Source organism: Protomyctophum bolini, assembly GCF_963924005.1.
Source record: "Protomyctophum bolini genome assembly, chromosome: 20".
NCBI lineage: Eukaryota > Metazoa > Chordata > Actinopteri > Myctophiformes > Myctophidae > Protomyctophum > Protomyctophum bolini.
This window is the reverse complement of record NC_137881.1, coordinates 31,114,904-31,142,081: the sequence shown is the minus strand read 5'-3', so window position 1 is coordinate 31,142,081 and position 27,178 is coordinate 31,114,904. Positions and strand designations below refer to the sequence as shown.

At 41.9% G+C, this 27,178-nt stretch overlaps 1 protein-coding gene across 1 annotated transcript in view; it reads right to left on the bottom strand.

Moving 5' to 3' along the window:
- LOC308335327 (transmembrane protease serine 9-like) overlaps positions 1–18,435 on the bottom strand; it is a gene marked incomplete at both ends in the record, with an annotated part of 41,732 nt that extends 23,297 nt beyond the window's left edge. The window contains 11 exons of the mRNA XM_080792345.1: positions 203–354; positions 1,958–1,987; positions 2,802–2,955; positions 3,809–3,866; positions 4,398–4,641; positions 5,169–5,308; positions 7,633–7,904; positions 12,939–13,186; positions 13,719–13,858; positions 16,720–16,982; positions 18,293–18,435. Of these exons, the coding sequence (XP_080648471.1) occupies positions 203–354; positions 1,958–1,987; positions 2,802–2,955; positions 3,809–3,866; positions 4,398–4,641; positions 5,169–5,308; positions 7,633–7,904; positions 12,939–13,186; positions 13,719–13,858; positions 16,720–16,982; positions 18,293–18,435 (1,844 nt within the window). The remainder of the gene's footprint in view (positions 1–202; positions 355–1,957; positions 1,988–2,801; positions 2,956–3,808; positions 3,867–4,397; positions 4,642–5,168; positions 5,309–7,632; positions 7,905–12,938; positions 13,187–13,718; positions 13,859–16,719; positions 16,983–18,292) is intronic.
- Between the last annotated feature and the right edge of the window lie 8,743 nt (positions 18,436–27,178).

The window sequence follows — 27,178 nt, the reverse complement described above, 5'->3', positions numbered from 1 at the left end:
CTATCGATATTGTTTCTATATTATTCTATAAATTTGTGAATTATTTAACTAAAATATTTTGATAACACGTCACATCGCAATGCCTTGTGAGCTTGTAAATAAGCAATTTTCTAAAAAATTGGACCTTTCTACTTTGCACTAATGACGTGCAAAAAACAAGGATTTATTATTAATGATTTCAATTAATTAAATGATGTCTCACTTTGGGAAGCAGTGGGCAGCGGACAGCACCCATTCACTGTTGATGAGGGAACCTCCGCAGAAATGACCGTAGGAAGACTGTATGCTGACCGTCCATGGCCAGCTGCCAGGCGGCGCGGTCTGCCCTCCGACGATCTTCTGGTTCATGGGAGCCTGGCCGCACACTTAACAAAACAACACACTCATCATGTGTACTGAAGATGACGATTATTATCACTTCTACTAGTTTGGGATGGGACCATAATCGTTATTGTTTATCGCGGTTAAATCGCTCACAATAATCATACCGAGAGAAGATTTAAATGTATGGTGAAATTGTCCTCCATCACATACTAGGATTAATTAGCGTTTGTTGAGCTGCAAATTCGGTACCAATTAAATACCACTTTAATCCTCCTCTACACTTGATAAAACAGAGCACAGCAAGTATTGCAAGTTAGTCATATAAGATTGTTGTACGAGTCTAACATATTCTATTTGAAAGTACATTGCTGCATAAATAAATACTATATACTTGATATCTTTCTTGTATCTTACCATGCGTGCATACTGTATCATTACTGTCAAGTAGAAACACATCTCCATATTTCATGATCTTTCATCGATTCATCCCTACGTTAGACTTTGCGGCGTGTAAAAGTAGCAAAAAGAGATTTTATGCATTGTGCAGCTTTGTCAATCTGCTATTATATATATATATATATCTCCCAGCACACTGGGGATACTGGCAGGTGCTCCCAATGTACTGATTGGCACCCAATTCCCCAACCTGCAGGCCTTGTGGAGACAGGTAGAGTAGGAAGCACAGACCCTGGTAGGCCAAGCTACAGGGGGCTGTGACAATAACTAGTTGAACAATTTTTTAATGTTTTTCAAAAAAAGACGAAGTTTAGGGACACGGGGTAAAGCACTGACAAAAATAGGGCCCCAAGGGCTAAAACGATAACGCACAAAAAGTCCTGGGGACTTGTTTCCATCGTGGTCCGTATTAATCCTAGAACGCTAAACATCCTTTTTGTCACACCATCACTAAACTCAGGTATATTTTACCCAATGTTAAAAACACACGCAAAGTAGATATTATGGGGGGCCCTACTGTATATCATAGGGGAGCAAAGTCAGTGAAAAATAATAATAATGAAGCTGGGAACCTTTTATCCACCCATTCCTGGTACATGAAATGAGCGAGAGAAACACGGGCTAAACACGGGTGAAATTCACCTGAACACCTGCCTGTAGAAAATAAAAAACAGGGATGTGGGCAGGGAAACAAACCTACGTTCTATGATGTCACTGAGCATCATGGAGGTACTGAAAGACCCACCCACCTCAGAAAATATAATGTGTGCAAAAAAGAAAATCTAAAATATGCCCCGACAAGTCTTTGCCACGGACACATTTGGTCCGAGGTGCGCTAGGGGTCGGGAGAGGGTGGGTGGTACGGGCAAATCGATGACCCCTGGTTACTTTCCAGAAAACAATGCCCTTTGTGACGCGTTCTTCTTTTGCACAACACTGTCATGCGATAAACTAATATATGGAAATATGGAGATGCTTGCCTGACAAGAGATGATGAGCATACTCTGAGCTCTTTAGAAAAATAAGCAGTTATTTTAGATGCCTTAAAAGTGAGAAATTTAATGAGCTTAAACAGTGCTGCTAATCCTGGATGCTTGCCAGACACATATTTTGATGCCTGTTGTGAGTAACAGCCTGAAATTAAAGACAAACGGTGCAGATAAACCTGGATGCTTACCAGACGCAGACCACGGTTGTTGTGCAGAGTCTGAAATTCATAGCAAAGAAAGACATTAGTAAAGAAGTCTCATCAGTACACAGCACAGATTAATATGGAGCATTTCCGTGCAGCATACAATTATGTCATGCTGCGTTCATGACTACGGTACCAGGCTGGGGGCCGAGTCCGAGGTCAAGGTTTTTGTTTTGTTTATTCCTCCAGGGGCCACAAGGGGGCGCTCGGCCCGCGGGCCGCCTATTGGGGAACCCTAGTCTGGTGTCTCTCGAGCAGAGATGATGTACTGCGGCCACTAGAGGCGGGATCAACGTGAGACTGATGACATAATGAAGCTGTGCCACAGCACAAATGTAAACACAACCTAACAAGACTACAACTCAAAATTATTGTGGAGATATCAGATTGTTGTCCCACTGCTTCCGGTTCATCGTTTCTGCTTGAGAGATCCCAGATGCAGGCAGGAGGAGGGAACTGGTGAAGTTTGGCAGTATTGTAAGTAAGTCAGGTTCAAATTGAGCACCCATTTGACAAAACTGTCGTATTAAAAAGTATTACACTTTGTCGTTTGTGAAACTAAATGAAAATGACCAAGGGTGTATCAGCGGCTCTTCTCGCAGTTGGCATCGACATCAGAGACATTAGTTGCGTAACATCCTTCCAATTGCAAATTCTCGCATACATACGTATACAACACACATCCAACTAAATCCCACTGCAACATCAGAACCGATTTTCAGTCATCCATACACATAATCTTTTGCATTATAATGCACGGCAGAATCCCACTTGAGAGACAGACCCCACAACTACCTTTGTATACCAAGTGAAAGCCAGGGTAGCTCACTGAGTGATCACTATGGAACGCCAAGTGCATAAAGTTGGAAGTGCTCTCAATGTTCTCTGGGAGTCTGCTGCCATGAAAGCTACCAATTAGATGACTGTTCTTGTCTGGCCCATCGTAGATGGACAGGAAGTCATAGCGGGGCTCAAGGCTAAAGCTGTGGTAAACAAAACAAAATGAACAAACAAGTTATTGTGCCCAGTCTTCTCAGATTGCGCAAGAGGTTTAGATTGTAAGATTCAAAGAGTACAGTATTTGTCATGTACAGTATGCTTGAGACTACAATATTTGTCACGTATGCCTGAGAGCAGTGAAATGTTGGTGAGACTCCAGAATGTGCAACCCATGCATTACTATACAATATCCTTGTAAAGTACAAACTAAACTAATAATAATAATAATAATAATAATAATAATAATAATAATAATAATAATAATAATAATAAGGAGGCAGAGTCATTTTTTATTTTACTTTTTTGCAGATGGATTCCAAGATTGTATATAAAGTAATAAAGGGGCGCTCGGGTGGCGCAGTGGTAAAGTGCCTGCCCACCACCGCAGAGTCTAGGGCTTTGAATCAACTGCGGTGCATCTGGCTTTGAGGGAAGCCAGGCTGGGAGGATGATATTTGTCACCGTACTCCGTACTGGGGCTGTACCTTTACCTGTACCTGTGAGCAGGGAGCGTTGGGAGGAGCCGGACGAAGGATACAGCAGTGACTCAATGTGTGTGGGGAGAAATGTATTGACTAAAACTATGTATTACTTTACTACTAAAATTGGGTAGAACAGGGAGTAAGAGGCAAAAATACATAATATTACTCAAGTAATAAAGTGTAAACTAGTAAAAACCTAATAATTTTGGTGAGTAACCAATACCATAGACTAATAGGATATTATTATATATGTTTTGCATAGCATGCACCACAGTGCTATAGCAGTGAGTCATGCCAGGCGATTTGCTTTGCCATCCAGACAAAGATAAAGAACATAACAAAAAAAGTTACTTACCTGATGAAAGCTAATGAGATGACATAGTCAGAGTGGACAGCAATGAGCCAGTCACAATCTTTGTTGTGCGGGTAGGGATGGGGGTAGTTTGGAGAAAGAATTAACCCAGAAGATCCTGTCACATTCCCTCCACATGGAGCTTAAAAGTAGATGAAGTAATGAAGTAGATTTGAACAAAATGACATAATTATACATAATTTCCAGTAGTAATTATTGAGGGGTAAACTGCAGTTTCCAGCCCATGTGGTTAAGCTAATGTGTCTTCTAATGTAATGATAGGGTAAGAGCAATATTTTATAACAGCTTTTGAAAAGATAAGTAGCTAGTTATAAATACATATTTGACTACTTAATGTAGTTTTCTACAGCTTGAATCAATTTTCTTCCCACTGCCTGGTGTTGGGGAAATGGAAATATATTTTAATATGAAAAGAAAATCCTCAATGCAATTCAAAAGCACTGACAAGATTAGGAATTTAGGAAGCTAATAAAAGATAAACATGTATATAAAATAATGTCCCATGCCCAGTGCTCAGTTCTTCCCTGGCCAGAATTAATTACATTGATAATTGTTAAATGAATTAACTAACAGCTTCCAGGACACTGGAAACCCACGTCGGTGTCCATGCCGTCGGACATGAACCTAACGAAGCCTGGCGGGTCAGAGGTGACGTGCATGCTGATCCAGTCCTGGTAGCGCGACACGCGGGCGTAGACTCCCGGGATGTTGGGCAGGGCGCAGCCCTGGCCGAAGCTCACCACCCCGGACTGGACCCAGCGGGGTGGCGTGCTGTTGCTCATCATGCGGCTCACCATCGGCCCGCCAGAGTCTCCCTGAGGAAATGAGAGATTCATGATATCGTTTATAATAAGTCCCCGGCAAAAAACGTTGAGAACCCCTGCCGAGAACACTAAACTTTTTCTCATACCATCACTAAACACATATACACCAAATACATGGCAACTTGAAGTAATATAATATTTCATCATGACTTTTCACAAAAAAATTAAATAAAACATCATACGTACCCCCCACTTCTCTCACGCCTAAAATTATTTTAGGGCAAAGATATGTTTTTTGACTTTTATTTACTTTTATGGATACGATTAAGCATGGTAAACCCGGTTTCTAAACAGGATATAGACATCTGTCTGCATGTTTATATTTATAGTGAGTGTCTGCGTGTGTTGTGCACGCAAATGCGCGTGCATTTGTGTGCGCACGTGTCTTATGGGGCGTTATGATTAAATGAAACATCTTTGCAGATACAATGGGGTGCCACGTCCCCCCACTTCTAAAAGTAGCACTACAACACTGGATAGAAGGATATGATGGACAGAGAAAAGGTATGATCTGTCACCTGACAGGAGTCCTTTCCTCCTTCATTGAGGCCTGCACAAAGCATGTTGTCTGTGAGGCCATGGTAGCTGCATGTACACTGCTGGTTCCCCACGACCGGCACATCGACTTCCTGAAGGTTCTGGGGAGAGGCCAGTGGAACTATATTGGAAGAGAGGAAAAGGGACTCATTTGTCTTAGGCCCGACTCACACCTTTCGATCTAGCATACAACATTGATGCATGCTAGATGTATACAAAGGGTGTGATACATCTTGCCCCAATGCATTTCCAATGGAAGTCACATGGTTTGACACAACATTTGTGTTGTACGGCTTTCGGCTGTGTTTTGACTGCCCCCCACCCCCTCATACAACACAAATGCTGTGTCAAACCATGTGACTCCCATTGGAAATGCATTGTGAGCTTGCATCAGTCAATAAGTCTCATACAACAAGCATACATCAATCTGTTGTGCACGTGTGAGTCAGGCCTTAGTCTGTTACAAGTAAGAGTAATTCAGAATTCAAAATGTACTTGAGCAAAAGTACAAAAGTATTGGCATCAAAATGTACCGTAAAGTACCAAAATTAAAAGTAATCATTGTACAGAATGTCCCATTTCAGTCAAGTCCACAAAGTAACTAGTAACTAAATTTTGGTGGCATAGGAGCTAAAATAATTTAGTCCCTTGTTTGTGTCGAATCTGGGTTGCACATAGTTTGTTGCACTCCCTCTGGTGTTGTGGGTGTGGACTTGGTTAACATTAAGGAAGTATTTAGACAGGTACATTGGTATCTTGGTGGTGTATTGAATCTTGTGGAACAGACCCAGCAAGATGCTGTGCTCTGTCATCGACCCTAAGCCATTCCAGCCTGTCAAAGTGGGCAGGGGTGAGGTGGGTTCGGGGGGTGAGGCCAAGTAGGAGCCTGACCAGTTTGTTTTGGGATGTCTGGAGCCTTGTTTTAAGGGCCTTTGAGGTGCTGTGGTACCAAGAGGTGCATGCATAGTCAAAGAGCCCTTGTACGAGGGCTCCTGTTAGGGCCTTCAAGGTGTTTTTGTTGACCAGTGAGGAGATCCTGTAAAATAATCTTGTTCTTTGGTTGACTTTTTTGATTACGTTGCGGTGGCCATTTTATCACCGGAAAGATTAGCCTCCAGGATGGAACCTAGGTAAGTCATTTCATCTTTTCGTGTGATAATATTGTCACCCACTGTAACCAAGAAGCCATCTGCCTTGCTGAGATTACTATTTGATCTTCCCAGGTGTAAAGATAGTTTATCAGCGAGCCAGGTGCAGATTCTACCGAGTTCAGAGACGAGGGCCTTTTCAACCTGCAGTTTAGTTCCTGTCCGAGACTAGCAGTGCTGAGTCATCTGCGAACAGAAACAAGTTGCAGTCACAAGCTGATGTCATGTCGTTTACATATATTAGGAACAGTAAAGGCTGTATGCTTCCTTGTGGAATACCACAGCTCACTGGGAGGGGGGGGGCAGTGTTCCGTTCACCTCCACCATCTGTTCTCTCCCCTCCAGGTAGGATTGCATCCAGCTCACTGATGTGCTTTATAAACCAATTGCTTTTAGTTTGTTAACCAGTATGGAGTGGTTCACTGTGTCAAAAGCCTTTTGGAGGTCCAGCAGGACAATGCCGCAGTATTTGCCAGCATCCACCTCGTGTTTGATGTGGTCGCTCAAATAGAGGAGGCATGTGTCAGTGGAGTGAGATATTCTGAAGCCAGATTGGAACTCGTACATTAATTTATTTGTGGGTAGATACCTTTCTTGTGCAAGGGGGTTACTTTGGCCAGATTGAAATCTTGGGGGACCTGTCCCTGTTTGATGGAGAGGTTTACTATGTGGGTGATGATTGGAGCTATAGAGATGGCCGAGTCTCATCAGTTGTTTAAAAACGTCTTTACAAACACCTAGGTTTCTGTAGAAGGTTTTAATGTGCTCTACACCAAAGAGCCCAGAGTGGGAGAGCAGTTTGTTAACCAGCGTTGTTGCTATGTTTGTAAAGAAGATGTTCAAGTAGTTGGCCACATCAAGCTTGTCAGTGATGAGAGTGTCGTTCGATTTGATGTTTATGTTTGAAAACCTGGTTTTCAGTTTCTGACCGCAGCCAGGTTGGTTGTTGAGTAGCTTCCAGAGCTCCCGAGGATTGTCTTCGTTTTCCTCAGCTTTATCATTGATAAAGTTTATTTTAGCTGATTTGGTCATGGCAGTAACAATATTTCTTAGCTTGTTTCGTTGGGTTTTTATGTTCGTATGCATATTATGCTTTGCTGGTTAAGACTCACCCGTGGCTCCCGAGTCCTGACATGGAGCTGCCGGTTAAAACTCACCCATGACTTTCCTGTGAGGTTAGGGTTAGGTTTCGGGTTTTGGGTAGGGTGTCTGTCGGACTAATGTGTTTGGGACTAATGCCTGTCGGACTGTTAGTGCGTTGGACCAAACACATGCATGCACCCGCCTTATTACTCACCATCACTACCTTCCGTCCCCCAGCCAGTCACCCAGCTCATAGTTCCACTGTAGAAGGTGCTGTTCGTCGCCGCCAGACAGACCGGGCGGATGTACGGCGTGAAGGTGACGGGGTGGGAGAGCCTCAGCAGAGCCATGTCGTTGTCATTCGACATCTGGTCGTACTGAGGATGGTTGATGATCTGCACCACCGTGCGGTTCACCTCATTGGGGTTCATCAATTCTTGGGACTGGCGGCCCAAGAAGATGATATAGTTGTTATTGGGATCAGGGCTGCAAGAGAGTGTGTGGAGGAGGGGGTAACAATGAATTACATGAGGTATGCACATACATAAAGTGAGTGGTAAATTGAGTGGTAAATTGAGTTTATTATAGGTGTAGATATTACTATAGACGCCTTAACAGACGACGTCACACTGATAAGCAACAGCATGCGCGCGCATCACGGCAGCAGAAGAACACCACCTCTCATAAGATGCAATGGAAAAGTTCTAACGGCACTAACTGGATTTTTATTGTGATCTCTCGCCCTTGAAATATATAATCCCTGGTTTCTGTTGTGTTTGAACAATAATAGCAATTCAAAACAGTTGTCCTCAAAACCACACCTCCAGTAGCTGTCATAAGAACGGGAGGAACGGCAGCAGAGCCTATTTGTGCACGGCTGCAGTATAATGAATGAATGAAGTATAATGTATGCTTCGTTCCGCAATGGTGTCGCGCACGCAGACCTCTACGCTCACAACAGTCGCATATGCGATGTGAGCTTGTATATCAGCTGTTCTCTGTGTGCAATACTGTTGGGCTTTGAAGTATAAATGTCTCCTAGGGTGCACCTCACTAGCCAATTAACTCACAAGAGGAGGTTGAATGGACTGAAACCAGCGCTCCCCAAAACAACAGGTTCGGAGATCTGTTGGGAATTGATTACATGAAACAGTCACCCGTGCGCCCAGTCCCAATGTTTGTAAACAATGAATTGGTCTATATTACTTTTCTGTTTGGATGTATGGGCTGTCGAGGCCAGAAAGTAGTTTCTTTGCCACTTCCTGGTATGATGATGATTTCACACACGCACATGCAAAACGCACACAACCCTTATATGAACACTGATAGTTATGTGGACTAGGGATTCAACTATCGTTTTTTTTCTTAGGGATTATTCTATAAATTTGCGATTAATTTAACTAAAATATTTTGATAACACGTCACATCGCAATGCCTTGTGAGCTTGTAAATCAGCAATTTTCAAAAAATTTGGACCTTTCTACTTTAATGACATGCAAAAAACAAGGATTTGTTATTAATCATTTCAATTAATTAAATGATGTCTCACTTTGGGAAGCAGTGGGCAGCGGACAGCACCCATTCACTGTTGATGAGGGAACCTCCGCAGAAATGATAGGAAGTCTGTATGCTGACCTGCCATGGCCAGCTGCCAGGCGGCGCGGTCTGCCCTCCGACGATCTTCTGGTTCATGGGAGCCTGGCCGCACACTTAACAAAACAACACACTCATCATGTGTACTGAAGATGATGATTATTATCACTTCTACTAGTTTGGGATGGGACCATAATCGTTATTGTTTATCGCGATGTAATCGCTCACAATAATCATACCGCGAGAAGATTGAAATGTATCGTGAAATTGTCCTCCATCACATACTAGGATTAATTAGCGTTTGTTGAGCTGCAAATTCGGTACCAATTCAATACCACTTAAATCCTCCTCTACACTTGATAAAACAGAGCACAGCAAGTATTGCAAGTTTAGTCATATAAGATTGTTGTACGAGTCTAACATATTCTATTTGAAAGTACATTGCTGCATAAATAAATACTATATACTTGTGTTACGGACCATGGTCCTTCTGAGTATTTGTTATTGATGTTGTGATGGTTAATTATGATGATAATTAGTTGAGCTGTGAATAATATTTATAGTATGGAAATGTTGGTCTTCTGTGGATGGCTTGTATTATAATTTGTTTCTTTCTGTGTTTCATGTAAGGTATTGAATGGAGCTGAATGGAGTATGTTGGAGAGTGAGAAAGGCTGATGGCTGGCAGTGAATGATTGAATGCAGACTTGGCTGTGAGATTGACAGGTCCATGTTCGGACCTGCCCCTCCTTCCTGATTGGGTGTCTTCGCCCACACCCTAATCCCAGTTGGCTGTGCCTAGTTGGCTGTTGCCTATAGAGCGCCGCAGTCCCCGCCCCCTTTCAGAAAAGCGAGTGGCCCAGGAAGTGGAAGCCCCATGCATTCTCCCATCGGCACTTTTAATATAATTTATTTAAAGACGGTTACGCCGCGGACAAAGCCAATTTGGATCGTGACGAATCATGACAATGAACACAATATTTTGGGACGATCAAATCATTAGAAAGAAGAAAAGAAAGTCAGGAGACAACACTATTTGTTTTATTTTTCGTCTTATAAATTATTTACGCACATAAAGTCCTGGGGACTTGTTTCCATCGTGGTCCGTATTAACCCTAGAACGCTAAACATCCTTTTTGTCACACCATCACTAAACTCAGGTATATTTTACCCAATGTTAAAAACACACGCAAAGTAGATATTATGGGGGGCCCTACTGTATATCATAGGGGAGCAAAGTCAGTGAAAAATAATAATAATGAAGCTGGGAACCTTTTATCCACCCATTCCTGGTACATGAAATGAGCGAGAGAAACAGGGGCTAAACACGGGTGAAATTCACCTGAACACCTGCCTGTAGAAAATAAAAAACAGGGATGTGGGCAGGGAAACAAACCTACGTTCTATGATGTCACTGAGCATCATGGAGGTACTGAAAGACCCACCCACCTCAGAAAATATAATGTGTGCAAAAAAGAAAATCTAAAATATGCCCCGACAAGTCTTTGCCACAGACACATTTGGTCCGAGGTGCGCTAGGGGTCGGGAGAGGGTGGGTGGTACGGGCAAATCGATGACCCCTGGTTACTTTCCAGAAAAAAATGCCCTTTGTGACGCGTTCTTCTTTTGCACAACACTGTCATGCGATAAACTAATATATGGAAATATTGAAATGCTTGCCTGACAAGAGATGATGAGCAGACTCTGAGCTCTTTAGAAAAATAAGCAGTTATTTTAGATACCTTAAAGTGAGAAATTGAATGAACTTAAACAGTGCTGCTAATCCTGGATGCTTGCCAGACACATATTTTGATGCCTGTTGTGAGTAACAGCCTGAAATTAAAGACAAACGGTGCAGATAAACCTGGATGCTTACCAGACGCAGACCACGGTTGTTGTGCAGAGTCTGAAATTCACAGCAAAGAAAGACATTAGTAAAGAAGTCTCATCAGTACACAGCACAGATTAATATGGAGGCAGGAGGAGGGAACTTGTGAACTCAATACTGCCGCAATTTGGCAGTATTGTAAGTAAGTCAGGTTCAAATTGAGCACCCATTTGACAAAACTGTCGTATTAAAAAGTATTACACTTTGTCGTTTGTGAAACTAAATGAAAATGACCAGTGGATCAGCGGCTGTTCTCACAGTTGGCATCGACATCAGAGACATTAGTTGCGTAACATCCTTCCAATTGCAAACATACATACACACACATCCAACTAAATCCCACTGCAACATCAGAACCGATTTTCAGTCATCCATACACATAATCTTTTGCATTATAATGCACGGCAGAATCCCACTTGAGAGACAGACCCCACAACTACCTTTGTATACCAAGTGAAAGCCAGGGTAGCTCACTGAGTGATCACTATGGAACGCCAAGTGCATAAAGTTGGAAGTGCTCTCAATCTTCTCTGGGAGTCTGCTGCCATGAAAGCTACCAATTAGATGACTGTTCTTGTCTGGCCCATCGTAGATGGACAGGAAGTCATAGTGGGGCTCAAGGCTAAAGCTGTGGTAAACAAAACAAAATGAACAAACAAGTTATTGTGCTCAGTCTTCTCAGATTGCGCAAGAGGTTTAGATTGTAAGATTCAAAGAGTACAGTATTTGTCATGTACAGTATGCTTGAGACTACAATATTTGTCACGTATGCCTGAGAGCAGTGAAATGTTGGTGAGACTCCAGAATGTGCAACCCATGCATTACTATACAATATCCTTGTAAAGTACAAACTAAACTAATAATAATAATAAAAATAATAAGGAGGCAGAGTCATTTTTAATTTTACTTTTTTGCAGATGGATTCCAAGATTGTATATAAAGTAATAAAGGGGCGCTCGGGTGGCGCAGTGGTAAAGTGCCTGCCCACCACCGCAGAGTCTAGGGCTTTGAATCAACTGCGGTGCATCTGGCTTTGAGGGAAGCCAGGCTGGGAGGATGATATTTGTCACCGTACTCCGTACTGGGGCTGTACCTTTACCTGTACCTGTGAGCAGGGAGTGTTGGGAGGAGCCGGACGAAGGATACAGCAGTGACTCAATGTGTGTGGGGAGAAATGTATTGACTAAAACTATGTATTACTTTACTACTAAAATTGGGGAGAACAGGGTGTAAAAGGCAAAAATATATAATATTACTCAAGTAATAAAGTGTAAACTAGTAAAAACCTAATAATTTTGGTGAGTAACCACTAACCAATACCATAGACTAATAGGATATTATTATATATTTTTTGCATAGCATGCACCACAGTGCTATAGCAGTGAGTCATGACAGGCGATTTGCTTTGCCATCCAGACAAAGATAAAGAACATAACAAAAAAAGTTACTTACCTGATGAAAGCTAATGAGATGACATAGTCAGAGTGGACAGCAATGAGCCAGTCACAATCTTTGTTGTGCGGGTAGGGATGGGGGTAGTTTGGAGAAAGAATTAACCCAGAAGATCCTGTCACATTCCCTCCACATGGAGCTTTAAAGTAGATGAAGTAATGAAGTAGATTTGAACAAAATGACATAATTATACATCATTTCCAGTAGTAATTATTGAGGGGTAAACTGCAGTTTCCAGCCCATGTGGTTAAGCTAATGTGTCTTATAATGTAATGATAGGGTAAGAGCAATATTTACATATATACAGCTTTTGAAAAGATAAGTAGCTAGTTATAAATACATATTTGACTACTTAATGTAGTTTTCTACAGCTTGAATCAATTTTCTTCCCACTGCCTGGTGTTGGGGAAATGGAAATATATTTTAAGATGAAAAGAAAATCCTCAATGCAATTCAAAAGCACTGACAAGATTAGGAATTTAGGAAGCTAATAAAAGATAAACATGTATATAAAATAATGTCCCATGCCCAGTGAAGTTCTTCCCTGGCCAGAATTAATTACATTGATAATTGTTAAATGAATTAACTAACAGCTTCCAGGACACTGGAAGCCCATGTCGGTGTCCATGCCGTCGGACATGAACCTAACGAAGCCTGGCGGGTCAGAGGTGACGTGCATGCTGATCCAGTCCTGGTAGCGCGACACGCGGGCGTAGACTCCCGGGATGTTGGGCAGGGCGCAGCCCTGGCCGAAGCTCACCACCCCGGACTGGACCCAGCGGGGTGGCGTGCTGTTGCTCATCATGCGGCTCACCATCGGCCCGCCAGAGTCTCCCTGAGGAAATGAGAGATTCATGATATCGTTTATAATAAGTCCCCGGCAAAAAACGTTGAGAACCCCTGTCCGAGAACACTAAACATCCTTTTTGTCATACCATCACTAAACACATATACACCAAATACATGGCAACTTGAGGTAATATAATATTTCATCATGACTTTTCACAAAAAAATTAAATAAAACATCATACGTACCCCCCACTTCTCTCACGCCTAAAATTATTTTAGGGCAAAGATATGTTTTTTGACTTTTATTTACTTTTATGGATACGATTAAGCATGGTAAACCCGGTTTCTAAACAGGCTATAGACGTCTGTCTGCATGTTTTATATTTATATTGAGTGTCTGCGTGTGTTGTGCACGCAAATGCGCATGCATTTGTGTGCGCACGTGTCTTATGGGGCGTTATGATTAAATGAAACATCTTTGCAGATACAATGGGGTGCCACGTCCCCCCACTTCTAAAAGTAGCACTACAACACTGGATAGAAGGATATGATGGACAGAGAAAAGAATGATCTGTCACCTGACAGGAGTCCTTTCCTCCTTCATTGAGGCCAGCACAAAGCATGTTGTCTGTGAGGCCATGGTAGCTGCATGTACACTGCTGGTTCCCCACGACCGGCACATCGACTTCCTGAAGGTTCTGGGGAGAGGCCAGTGGAACTATATTGGAAGAGAGGAAAAGGGACTCATTTGTCTTAGGCCCGACTCACACCTTTCGATCTAGCATACAACATTGATGCATGCTAGATGTATACAAAGGGTGTGATACATCTTGCCCCAATGCATTTCCAATGGAAGTCACATGGTTTGACACAACATTTGTGTTGTACGGCTTTCGGCTGTGTTTCGACTGCCCCCCACCCCCTCATACAACACAAATGTTGTGTCAAACCATGTGACTCCCATTGGAAATGCAGTGTGAGCTTGCATCAGTCAATAAGTCTCATACAACAAGCATACATCAATCTGTTGTGCACGTGTGAGTCTGGCCTTACTTAGTCTGTAAGTAAGAGTAAGAGTAATTCAGAATTCAAAATGTACTTGAGCAAAAGTACAAAAGTATTGGCATCAAAATGTACCGTAAAGTACCAAAATTAAAATCATTGTACAGAATGTCCCATTTCAGTCAAGTCCACAAAGTAACTAGTAACTAAAGCTTTCAAATACATGTAGTGGAGTAAAAGTACAATATTTGGATCCTAGAAGTAAAAGTATTGGAAATACTAAGTAAACTACAAATACCTCAAAATTATACTTACAGTAAGTATATTATTTAAGTAAATGTACTTAGTTACTTTCCACCACTGACTTCAAGGTCTGTTCTAACATAGTCGAACATGCAACAGTCCGACAACATAATATGTTGTTGCATACCTGTATGTCATGCCATTGATTGATTGATTGAAATATTTATTAACAGTTTGCAGAATTACAGTACATTTCAAGCACAACTCAATACAAAGACTGTTAACTGTGAGTGGACGACCCAATAAAGCATTACACTTGTTTACAAGATTCCGATTTTTACGGGGGCCAGTCAAGGGATTCGCATGTCTTAATGACTGTTGGTAGGGCATTCCACATTTTGGTGGCATAGGAGCTAAAATAATTTAGTCCCTTGTTTGTGCCGAATCTGGGTTGCACATGGTTTGTTGCACTCCATCTGGTGTTGTGGGTGTGGACTTGGTTAACATTAAGGAAGTATTTAGACAGGTACATTGGTATCTTGGTGGTGTATTGAATCTTGTGGAACAGACCCATTGCAAGATGCTGTACTCTGTCATCGACCCTAAGCCATTCCAGCCTGCCAAAGTGGGCAGGGGTGAGGTGGGTTTTGGGGGGTGAGGCCAAGTAGGAGCCTGACCAATTTGTTTTGGGAAGTCTGGAGCCTTGTTTTAAGGGCCTTTGAGGTGCTGTAGTACCAAGAGGTGCATGCATAGTCAAAGAGCCCTTGTACGAGGGCTCCTGTTAGGGTGTTCAAGTTGTTTTTGTTGACCAGTGAGGAGATCCTGTAAAGGAACCTTGTTCTTTGGTTGACTTTTTTGATCACGTTGCGGTGGCCATTTTATCACTGGAAAGATTAGCCTCCAGGATGGAACCTAGGTAGGTAATTTCATCTTTTCGTGTGATAATATTGTCACCCACTCTAACCAAGAAGCCATCTGCCTTGCTGAGATTACTATTTGATCCAAAGGGAATGGATTCAGTTGTTCCCAGGTGTAAAGATAGTGTATCAGCGAGCCAGGTGCAGATTCTACCGAGTTCAGAGCCGAGGGCCTTTTCAACCTGCAGTTTGTTCCTGTCCGAGACTAGCAGTGCTGAGTCATCTGCGAACAGAAACAAGTTGCAGTCACAAGCTGATGTCATGTCGTTTACATGTATTAGGAACAGTAAAGACCGTATGCTTCCTTGTGGAACACCATACCTCACTGGGAGGGGGGGCAGTGTTCCGTTCACCTCCACCATCTGTTCTCTCCCCTCCAGGTAGGATTGCATCCAGCTCACTGATGTGCTATCAAAACCAATTGCTTTTAGTTTGTTAACCAGTATGGAGTGGTTCACTGTGTCAAAAGCCTTTTGGAGGTCCAGCAGGACCATGTATTTGCCAGCATCCACCTCGTGTTTGATGTGGTCGCTCAAATAGAGGAGGCATGTGTCAGTGGAGTGATATTCTGAAGCCAGATTGGAACTCGTACATTAATTTATTTGTGGCTAGATACTTTTCAACCTGTTCATAGACTATTTTTTCCATCACTTCGAGATGGAGCTTAGAATAGAAATAGGGCGGTAGTCTAATTTACTCCCTTTCTTGTGCAAGGGGGTTACTTTGGCCAGATTGAAATCTTGGGGGACCTGTCCCTGTTTGATGGAGAGGTTTACTATGTGTGTGATGATTGGAGCTATAGAGTTGGCCGAGTCTCATCAGTTGTTTAAAAACGTCTTTACAAACACCTAGGTTTCTGTAGAAGGTTTTAATGTGCTCTACTCCAAAGAGCCCAGAGTGGGAGGGCAGTTTGTTAACCAGCGTTGTTACTATATTTGTGAAGAAGATGTTCAAGTAGTTGGCCACATCAAGCTTGTCAGTGATGAGAGTGTCGTTCGATTTGATGTTTATGTTTGAAAACCTGGTTTTCAGTTTCTGACCGCAGCCTAGTTGGTTGTTGAGTAGCTTCCAGAGCTCCCGAGGATTGTCTTCATTTTCCTCAGCTTTATCATTGATAAAGTTTATTTTATCTGATTTGGTCATGGCAGTAACAATATTTCTTAGCTTGTTTCGTTGGGTTTTTATGTTCGTATGCATATTATGCTTTGCTGGTTAAGACTCACCCGTGGCTCCCGAGTCCTGACATGGAGCTGCCGGTTAAAACTCACCCATGGCTTTCCTGTGAGGTTATGGTTAGGTTTCTGGTTTTGGGTAGGGTGTCTGTCGGACCAATGTGTTTGGGACTAATGCCTGTCGGACTGTTAGTGCGTTGGACCAAACACATGCATGCACCCGCCTTATTACTCACCACCACTACCTTCCGTCCCCCAGCCAGTCACCCAGCTCATGGTTCCACTGTAGAAGGTGCTGTTCGTCGCCGCCAGACAGACCGGGCGGATGTACGGCGTGAAGGTGACGGGGTGGGAGAGCCTCAGCAGAGCCATGTCGTTGTCATTCGACATCTGGTCGTACTGAGGATGGTTGATGATCTGCACCACCGTGCGGTTCACCTCATTGGGGTTCATCAATTCTTGGGACTGGCGGCCCAAGAAGATGATATAGTTGTTATTGGGATCAGGGCTGCAAGAGAGTGTGTGGAGGAGGGGGTAACAATGAATTACCTGAGGTATGCACATACATAAAGTGAGTGGTAAATTGAGTGGTAAATTGAGTTTATTATAGGCGTAGATATTACTATAGACGCCTTAAAGGTATATTCAGTGATTTCACTTAATTCAAATATCACTTATTTTGTTGTTTTGTTGTGATAATCCTCTCTACTATAGAGTGTGCTGACCATATAAGGAGTTTATCCCTGTCCCCAGTTAACCCCTGGGGGTTAAAAAACCTTAGGTTTCATTTTTGACTCTCTATCCTGATTGGACGAAGGCTTAGGTCCCACAGCAAAAAACGAAACCTACCTTTTATTTAGTGAAATCACTGAATATACCTTTAACAGACGACGTCACACTGATAAGCAACAGCATGCGCGCACATCACGGCAGCAGAAGAACACCACCTCTCATAAGATGCAATGGAAAAGTTCTAACGGCACTAACTGGATTTTTATTGTGATCTCTCGCCCTTGAAATATATAATCCCTGGTTTCTGTTGTGTTTGAACAATAATAGCAATTCAAAACAGTTGTCCTCAAAACCACACCTCCAGTCGCTGTCATAAGAACGGGAGGAACGGCAGCAGAGCCTATTTGTGCACGGCTGCACGCGCACCTGCAGCCCATCAAGTATAATGTATGCTTCGTTCCGCAATGGTGTCGCGCACGCAGACCTCTTACGCTCACAACAGTCGCATATGCGATGTGAGCTTGTATATCAGCTGTTCTCTGTGTGCAATACTGTTGGGCTTTGAAGTATAAATGTCTCCTAGGGTGCACCTCACTAGCCAATTAACTCACAAGAGGAGGTTGAATGGACTGAAACCAGCGCTCCCCAAAACAACAGGTTCGGAGATCTGTTGGGAATTGATTACATGAAACAGTCACCCGTGCGCCCAGTCCCAATGTTTGTAAACAATTAATTGGTCTATATTACTTTTCTGTTTGGATGTATGGGCTGTCGAGGCCAGAAAGTAGTTTCTTTGCCACTTCCTGGTATGATGATGATTTCACACACGCACATGCAAAACGCACACAACCCTTATATGAACACTGATAGTTATGTGGACTAGGGATTCAACTATCGATTTTATTTCTTAGGGATTATTCTATAAATTTGCGATTAATTTAACTAAAATATTTTGATAACACGTCACATCGCAATGCCTCGTGAGCTTGTAAATCAGCAATTTTCAAAAAATGTGGACCTTTCTACTTTAATGACGTGCAAAAAACAAGGATTTATTATATTACAATTAATTAAATGATGTCTCACTTTGGGAAGCAGTGGGCAGCGGACAGCACCCATTCACTGTTGATGAGGGAACCTCCGCAGAAATGATAGGAAGTCTGTATGCTGACCTGCCATGGCCAGCTGCCAGGCGGCGCGGTCTGCCCTCCGACGATCTTCTGGTTCATGGGAGCCTGGCCGCACACTTAACAAAACAACACACTCATCATGTGTACTGAAGATGATGATTATTATCACTTCTACTAGTTTGGGATGGGACCATAATCGTTATTGTTTATCGCGATGTAATCGCTCACAATAATCATACCGCGAGAAGATTGAAATGTATCGTGAAATTGTCCTCCATCACATACTAGGATTAATTAGCGTTTGTTGAGCTGCAAATTCAGTACCAATTCAATACCACTTAAATCCTCCTCTACACTTGATAAAACAGAGCACAGCAAGTATTGCAAGTTTAGTCATATAAGATTGTTGTACGAGTCTAACATATTCTATTTGAAAGTACATTGCTGCATAAATAAATACTATATACTTGTGTTACGGACCATGGTCCTTCTGAGTATTTGTTATTGATGTTGTGATGGTTAATTATGATGATAATTAGTTGAGCTGTGAATAATATTTATAGTATGGAAATGTTGGTCTTCTGTGGATGGCTTGTATTATAATTTGTTTCTTTCTGTGTTTCATGTAAGGTATTGAATGGAGCTGAATGGAGTATGTTGGAGAGTGAGAAAGGCTGATGGCTGGCAGTGAATGATTGAATGCAGACTTGGCTGTGAGATTGACAGGTCCATGTTCGGACCTGCCCCTCCTTCCTGATTGGGTGTCTTCGCCCACACCCTAATCCCAGTTGGCTGTGCCTAGTTGGCTGTTGCCTATAGAGCGCCGCAGTCCCAGCCCCCTTTCAGAAAAGCGAGTGGCCCAGGAAGTGGAAGCCCCATGCATTCTCCCATCGGCACTTTTAATATAATTTATTTAAAGACGGTTACGCCGCGGACAAAGCCAATTCGGATCGTGACGAATCATGACAATGAACACAATATTTTGGGACGATCAAATCATTAGAAAGAAGAAAAGAAAGTCAGGAGACAACACTATTTGTTTTATTTTTCGTCTTATAAATTATTTACGCACATAAAGTCCTGGGGACTTGTTTCCATCGTGGTCCGTATTAACCCTAGAACGCTAAACATCCTTTTTGTCACACCATCACTAAACTCAGGTATATTTTACCCAATGTTAAAAACACACGCAAAGTAGATATTATGGGGGGCCCTACTGTATATCATAGGGGAGCAAAGTCAGTGAAAAATAATAATAATGAAGCTGGGAACCTTTTATCCACCCATTCCTGGTACATGAAATGAGAGAGAGAAACATGGCTAAACACGGATGAAATTCACCTGAACACCTGCCTGTAGAAAATAAAAAACAGGGATGTGGGCAGGGAAACAAACCTTCGTTCTATGATGTCACTGAGCATCATGGAGGTACTGAAAGACCCACCCACCTCAGAAAATATAATGTGTGCAAAAAAGAAAATCTAAAATATGCCCCGACAAGTCTTTGCCACAGACACATTTGGTCCGAGGTGCGCTAGGGGTCGGGAGAGGGTGGGTGGTACGGGCAAATCGATGACCCCTGGTTACTTTCCAGAAAAAAATGCCCTTTGTGACGCGTTCTTCTTTTGCACAACACTGTCATGCGATAAACTAATATATGGAAATATTGAAATGCTTGCCTGACAAGAGATGATGAGCATACTCTGAGCTCTTTAGAAAAATAAGCAGTTATTTTAGATACCTTAAAGTGAGAAATTGAATGAACTTAAACAGTGCTGCTAATCCTGGATGCTTGCCAGACACATATTTTGATGCCTGTTGTGAGTAACAGCCTGAAATGAAAGACAAACGGTGCAGATAAACCTGGATGCTTACCAGACGCAGACCACGGTTGTTGTGCAGAGTCTGAAATTCATAGCAAAGAAAGATATTAGTAAAGAAGTCTCATCAGTACACAGCACAGATTAATATGGAGGCAGGAGGAGGGAATTTGTGAACTCAATACTGCCGCAATTTGGCAGTATTGTAAGTAAGTCAGGTTCAAATTGAGCACCCATTTGACAAAACTGTTGTATTAAAAAGTATTACACTTTGTCGTTTGTGAAACTAAATGAAAATGACCAAGGGTGTATCAGCGGCTCTTCTCGCAGTTGGCATCGACATCAGACACATTAGTTGCGTAACATCCTTCCAATTGCAAACATACATACACACACATCCAACTAAATCCCACTGCAACATCAGAACCGATTTTCAGTCATCCATACACATAATCTTTTGCATTATAATGCACGGCAGAATCCCACTTTGAGAGACAGACCCCACAACTACCTGTGTATTCCAAGTGAAAGCCAGGGAAGCTCAACGAGTGGTCACTATGGAACGCCAAGTGCATAAAGTTGGAAGTGCTCTCAATCTTCTCTGGGAGTCTGCTGCCATTAAAGCTACCAATTAGATGACTGTTCTTGTCTGGCCCATCGTAGATGGACAGGAAGTCAAAGCGGCCGGGCTCAAGGCTAAAGCTGTGGTAAACAAAACAAAAATGAACAAACAAGTTATTGTGCTCAGTCATCTCAGATTGCGCAAGAGGTTTAGATTGTAAGATTCAAAGAGTACAGTATTTGTCAGTCTGCTTGAGACTACAATATTTGTCACGTATGCCTGAGCAGTGAAATGTTGGTGAGGCAGACTCCAGAATGTGCAACCCATGCATTACTATACAATATCCTTGTAAAGTACAAACTAAACTAATAATAATAATAATAATGAGGAGGCAGAGTCATTTTAAATTTTACTTTTTTGCAGATGGATTCCAAGATTGTATATAAAGTAATAAAGGGGCGCTCGGGTGGCGCAGTGGTAAAGTGCCTGCCCACCACCGCAGAGTCTAGGGCTTTGAATCACCTGCGGTGCATCTGGCTTTGAGGGAAGCCAGGCTGGGAGGATGATATTTGTCACCGTACTCCGTACTGGGGCTGTACCTTTACCTGTACCTGTGAGCAGGGAGTGTTGGGTGGGAGGAGCCGGATGACAGACTTAACCAAAAAGATTTTTAACTGGGACATTTCTAATGGTTACCCCTGGGCTAATGAAGTAAAGTCTTTATTCTTTAAGAATAATTCATCATTTATTTATATAAATAGACTATGCTGTAATATTCATGAAATACATAACTATATGTTCCTTGGGTATAAGGAGAGTTGGGCTGTTGATTTATGGTACAAACCAAAACTAAGAACATATCGTCTTATTAAAAATAATTATGGCCCTGAACCTTATGTTACACAAAATATATCCAAAAGTCAGAGATCTTTTTGTGCACAGCTGCATTCTGGGACCTTACCATTAGCTTTAGAAACGGGTAGATTAATTGGTACTCCTGAGGAGGACAGTGTGTCTATTGTGTGATTTGAAAGAAATTGAAAAATAAATTCATTTTTTGTTTTACTGCCCATTATATGAAGAATTAAGACATGTATTATTTTGTAAAATGACAACCATCTGTGCTAACCTTTTCTGTTTGGAGGACTATGAAAAACTTTTTATGCAAAGCGTGGGGAAAAAAGGCAGAATGTTTTGTTTGTGTATATAGAAAAGAAAAGAAAACAACAAAACAAACCTGTTTCTTGTACACAATGCAATATTGAATCAATGATATGGTGTAGTATAAGTCCATGTGGGTTGGGCGCCTTTGGTGCATGACACAAAAATAAAGAATCTGTCTATCTATCTATCTATCTATCATAGCATGCACCACAGTGCTATAGCAGTGAGTCATGCCAGGCGATTTACTTTGCCCCTCCAGACAAAGAAGAACATAACAAAAAAAGTATCTCTTCCCAAGAGGTATAAAGAGATTAAATTGTTGTGACACCGCGGTAGCACAAAATCAATGGCTATGCAGTGTGAAAAGATCGTTTCATATTGTAGTGCTGTATATCAAATCACATACTGCAGTGACAGAGAGAGAGAGAGAGAGAGAGAGAGAGAGAGAGAAAGCATTTGTTTTCAAAATAATGAGCAATCGTATTACGCAGCACTTGATATTGAGGTGGAGGCATGATTGGTTTTGAAAGTAGTCAGTGTAGTTTTGTTACTACTGTACATTGCATTTTATATAGTCCCCAGACAAATTGTTCAGAAGGCAGATCTCATATTATCTGGAAACACAAGACTACTGGACCATAATGCTGACCTATACTGCTCCAGTGCATCTCATCTGATGTCATGTGCTCAGTGTCCTCCACAAAGTCCTTGTTTTAATCATCTGACGTGTGTGACATTTTTCATGTCTCTAAATGCCTGTACACCGGCAACACCCTAATAATACATTTATTACGATTGGACTAAAGAAAGAAAGTGTCATAGCGCCACTGCTTACCTGATGAAATCTAATGAGATGACATAGTCAGAGTGGACAGCAATGAGCCAGTCACAATCTTTGTTGTGCGGGTAGGGATGGGGGTAGTTTGGCGAAAGAATTAACCCAGAAGATCCTGTCAAATTCCCTCCACATGGAGCTTGAAAGGAAAATGAAGTAGATTTTAACAAAATGACATAATTATACATAATTTCCAGTAGTAATATTATATTATTGAGGTGAAAAACTGCAGTTTCCAGCCCGTGGTTAAGCTAATGTGTCTTTGTAATGATAGGGTAAGAGCAATTTTTTACAGCTTTTGAAAAGATAAGTAGCTAGTTATAAATACATATTTGACTACTTAATGTAGTTTTCTACAGCTTGAATCAATTTTCTTCCCACTGCCTGGTGTTGGGGAAATGGAAATATACAGTCAATATTTTAAGATGAAAAGAAAATGCAATTCAAAAGCACTGACAAGATTAGGAATTTTAAACTATCTTCCCTAATAGAAAGTTAATATTCATTACACATTAATAATTTCCAATCTCCCAAACTATTGTTTTTATCCACATCCATTAAACAGACTGGAACTCAACACCAATGATCCCATCAATAAGTAAGCTAATAAAAGATAAACATGTATATGAAATAATGTCCCATGCCCAGTGCTCAGTTCTTCCCTGGCCAGAATTAATGACATTGATAAATTGTTTAAATTAATTAACTAACAGTTAAGCTGTGATGAAACAACATATTGGCTGACCTCAACCCTTGATTAGCCACAGCGAGGATAACACTTGGCAACAGCTCAAGATGTGTCTCGACTCTCGAGTGCTTTCTGTTATCCTACATATAATATCTTTTACGGGTTTGATAAGAAATACATTCTCTGATGTTATAATAAGTTATAGAAAGTACTCCCGTCTCTCACATGTATCATTATTTTGGGTGCAGTACTTAGTTTAGACAGTTTTTGGTTATAGTCATTGGTTAGACCAGTCATTAGTCCTACAACTACAACCTATCTCAAACCCTCACCCTAACCCTAATCTCCCACGGGGGCAGCACACCTAAACCTAACCTTAACCCATGTCTAACCAATGACTTGTCTAAACTAAGTATGCACCCCATTTTTTTTTACTCCTAATCCCTATACACTGCTCCTTCACTTGTTCATTTCTGCCGCCATGTACTTTCCCACATCTCTCCCTCCACCGCTCCCTCTCTCTGTCCATATCTCCTCCCCCTCTCTCTCGTCGTTATTTTTCTTTCTCCCTCTCCCTCTCTCACCGATGCAGCTTGGTGGACTGGGTTGCCAGTCGTATGTATTTTCCACGTGGATGCAGGTGATTCTGCTCTCCCCCTGTAATTCGTATCCTGGATCACAGGAGAAGGTCACTGAATCGCCAGGCTCCCGCCCTTCTCCATAGCGACTGCCATTCATTGGCACACCTGGGTCGCTGCAGGCTGTCGCGACTTGCAAGCCTGAAGGACGGACACGCACGCACGTGCACACACACACACACACACACACACACACACACACACACACACACACACACAGTCACTCACAGTAGAAAGGTAGATTAATATGGAGCATTTCCGTGCAGCATACAATTATGTCATGCTGCGTTCATGACTACGGTATCAGGCTGGGGGCCGAGTCCGCACGGCGAGGTCGAGGTTTTTTCTTTTTAAATTCCTCCAGGGGCCACAAGGGGGCGCTCTGCCCGCGGGCCGCCTATTGGGGAACCCTGGTCTGGTGTCTCTCGAGCAGAGATGATGTACTCCGGACCAAATCAGACCGGAGCGATATGCAGCCGTATGCGGCCGCTAGAGGCGGGATCAACGTGAGACTGATGACATAATGAAGCTGTGCCACAGCACAAATGTAAACACAACCTAACAAGACTACAACTCGAAATTATTGTGGAGATATCAGATTGTTGTCCCACTGCTTCCGGTTCATCGTTTCTGCTTGAGAGATCCCAGATGCAGACAGGAGGAAGTAACTTGTGAACTCAATACTGCCGCAATTTGGCAGTATTGTAAGTAAGTCAGGTTCAAAATTGAGCATCCATTTGACAAAACTGTCGTATTAAAAAGTATTACACTTTGGTCGTTTGTGAAACTAAATGAAAATGACCAAGGGTGTATCAGCGGCTCTTCTCGCAGTTGGCATCGACATCAGACACATTAGTTGCGTAACATCCTTCCAATTGCAAACAAACATACACACACATCCAACTAAATCCCACTGCAACATCAGAACCGATTTTCAGTCATCCATACACATAATCTTTTGCATTATAAAGCACGGCAGAATCCCACTTTGAGAGACAGACCCCACAACTACCTGTGTATTCCAAGTGAAAGCCAGGGAAGCTCAACGAGTGGTCACTATGGAACGCCAAGTGCATAAAGTTGGAAGTGCTCTCAATCTTCTCTGGGAGTCTGCTGCCATTAAAGCTACCAATTAGATGACTGTTCTTGTCTGGCCCATCGTAGATGGACAGGAAGTCAAAGCGGCCGGGCTCAAGGCTAAAGCTGTGGTAAACAAAACAAAAATGAACAAACAAGTTATTGTGCTCAGTCTTCTCAGATTGCGCAAGATGTTTAGATTGTAAGATTCAAAGAGTACAGTATTTGTCAGTAAGCTTGAGACTACAATATTTGTCACGTATGCCTGAGCAGTGAAATGTTGGTGAGGCAGACTCCAGAATGTGCAACCCATGCATTACTATACAATATCCTTGTAAAGTACAAACTAAACTAATAATAATAATAATGAGGAGGCAGAGTCATTTTAAATTTTACTTTTTTGCAGATGGATTCCAAGATTGTATATAAAGTAATAAAGGGGCGCTCGGGCCTCGGGTGGCGCAGTGGTAAAGTGCCTGCCCACCACCGCAGAGTCTAGGGCTTTGAATCAACTGCGGTGCATCTGGCTTTGAGGGAAGCCAGGCTGGGAGGATGATATTTGTCACCGTACTCCGTACTGGGGCTGTACCTTTACCTGTACCTGTGAGCAGGGAGTGTTGGGTGGGAGGAGCCGGATGACAGACTTAACCAAAAAGATTTTTAACTGGGACATTTCTAATGGTTACCCCTGGGCTAATGAAGTAAAGTCTTTATTCTTTAACAATAATTCATCATTTATTTATATAAATAGACTATGCTGTAATATTCATGAAATACATAACTATATGTTCCTTGGGTATAAGGAGAGTTGGGCTGTTGATTTATGGTACAAACCAAAACTAAGAACATATCGTCTTATTAAAAATAATTATGGCCCTGAACCTTATGTTACACAAAATATATCCAAAAGTCAGAGATCTTTTTGTGCACAGCTGCATTCTGGGACCTTACCATTAGCTTTAGAAACGGGTAGATTAATTGGTACTCCTGAGGAGGACAGTGTGTCTATTGTGTGATTTGAAAGAAATTGAAAAATAAATTCATTTTTTGTTTTACTGCCCATTATATGAAGAATTAAGACATGTATTATTTTGTAAAATGACAACCATCTGTGCTAACTTTTTCTGTTTGGAGGACTATGAAAAACTTTTTATGCAAAGCGTGGGAAAAAAGGCAGAATGTTTTGTTTGTGTATATAGAAAAGAAAAGAAAACAACAAAACAAACCTGTTTCTTGTACACAATGCAATATTGAATCAATGATATGGTGTAGTCCTATAAGTCCATGTGGGTTGGGCGCCTTTGGTGCATGACACAAAAATAAAGAATCTGTCTATCTATCTATCTATCTATCATAGCATGCACCACAGTGCTATAGCAGTGAGTCATGCCAGGCGATTTACTTTGCCCCTCCAGACAAAGAAGAACATAACAAAAAAAGTATCTCTTCCCAAGAGGTATAAAGAGATTAAATTGTTGTGACACCGCGGTAGCACAAAATCAATGGCTATGCAGTGTGAAAAGATCGTTTCATATTGTAGTGCTGTATATCAAATCACATACTGCAGTGACAGAGAGAGAGAGAGAGAGAGAGAGAGAGAGAGAGAAAGCATTTGTTTTCAAAATAATGAGCAATCGTATTACGCAGCACTTGATATTGAGGTGGAGGCATGATTGGTTTTGAAAGTAGTCAGTGTAGTTTTGTTACTACTGTACATTGCATTTTATATAGTGCCCAGACAAATTGTTCAGAAGGCAGATCTCATATTATCTGGAAACACAAGACTACTGGACCATAATGCTGACCTATACTGCTCCAGTGCATCTCATCTGATGTCATGTGCTCAGTGTCCTCCACAAAGTCCTTGTTTTAATCATCTGACGTGTGTGACATTTTTCATGTCTCTAAATGCCTGTACACCGGCAACACCCTAATAATACATTTATTACGATTGGACTAAAGAAAGAAAGTGTCATAGCGCCACTGCTTACCTGATGAAATCTAATGAGATGACATAGTCAGAGTGGACAGCAATGAGCCAGTCACAATCTTTGTTGT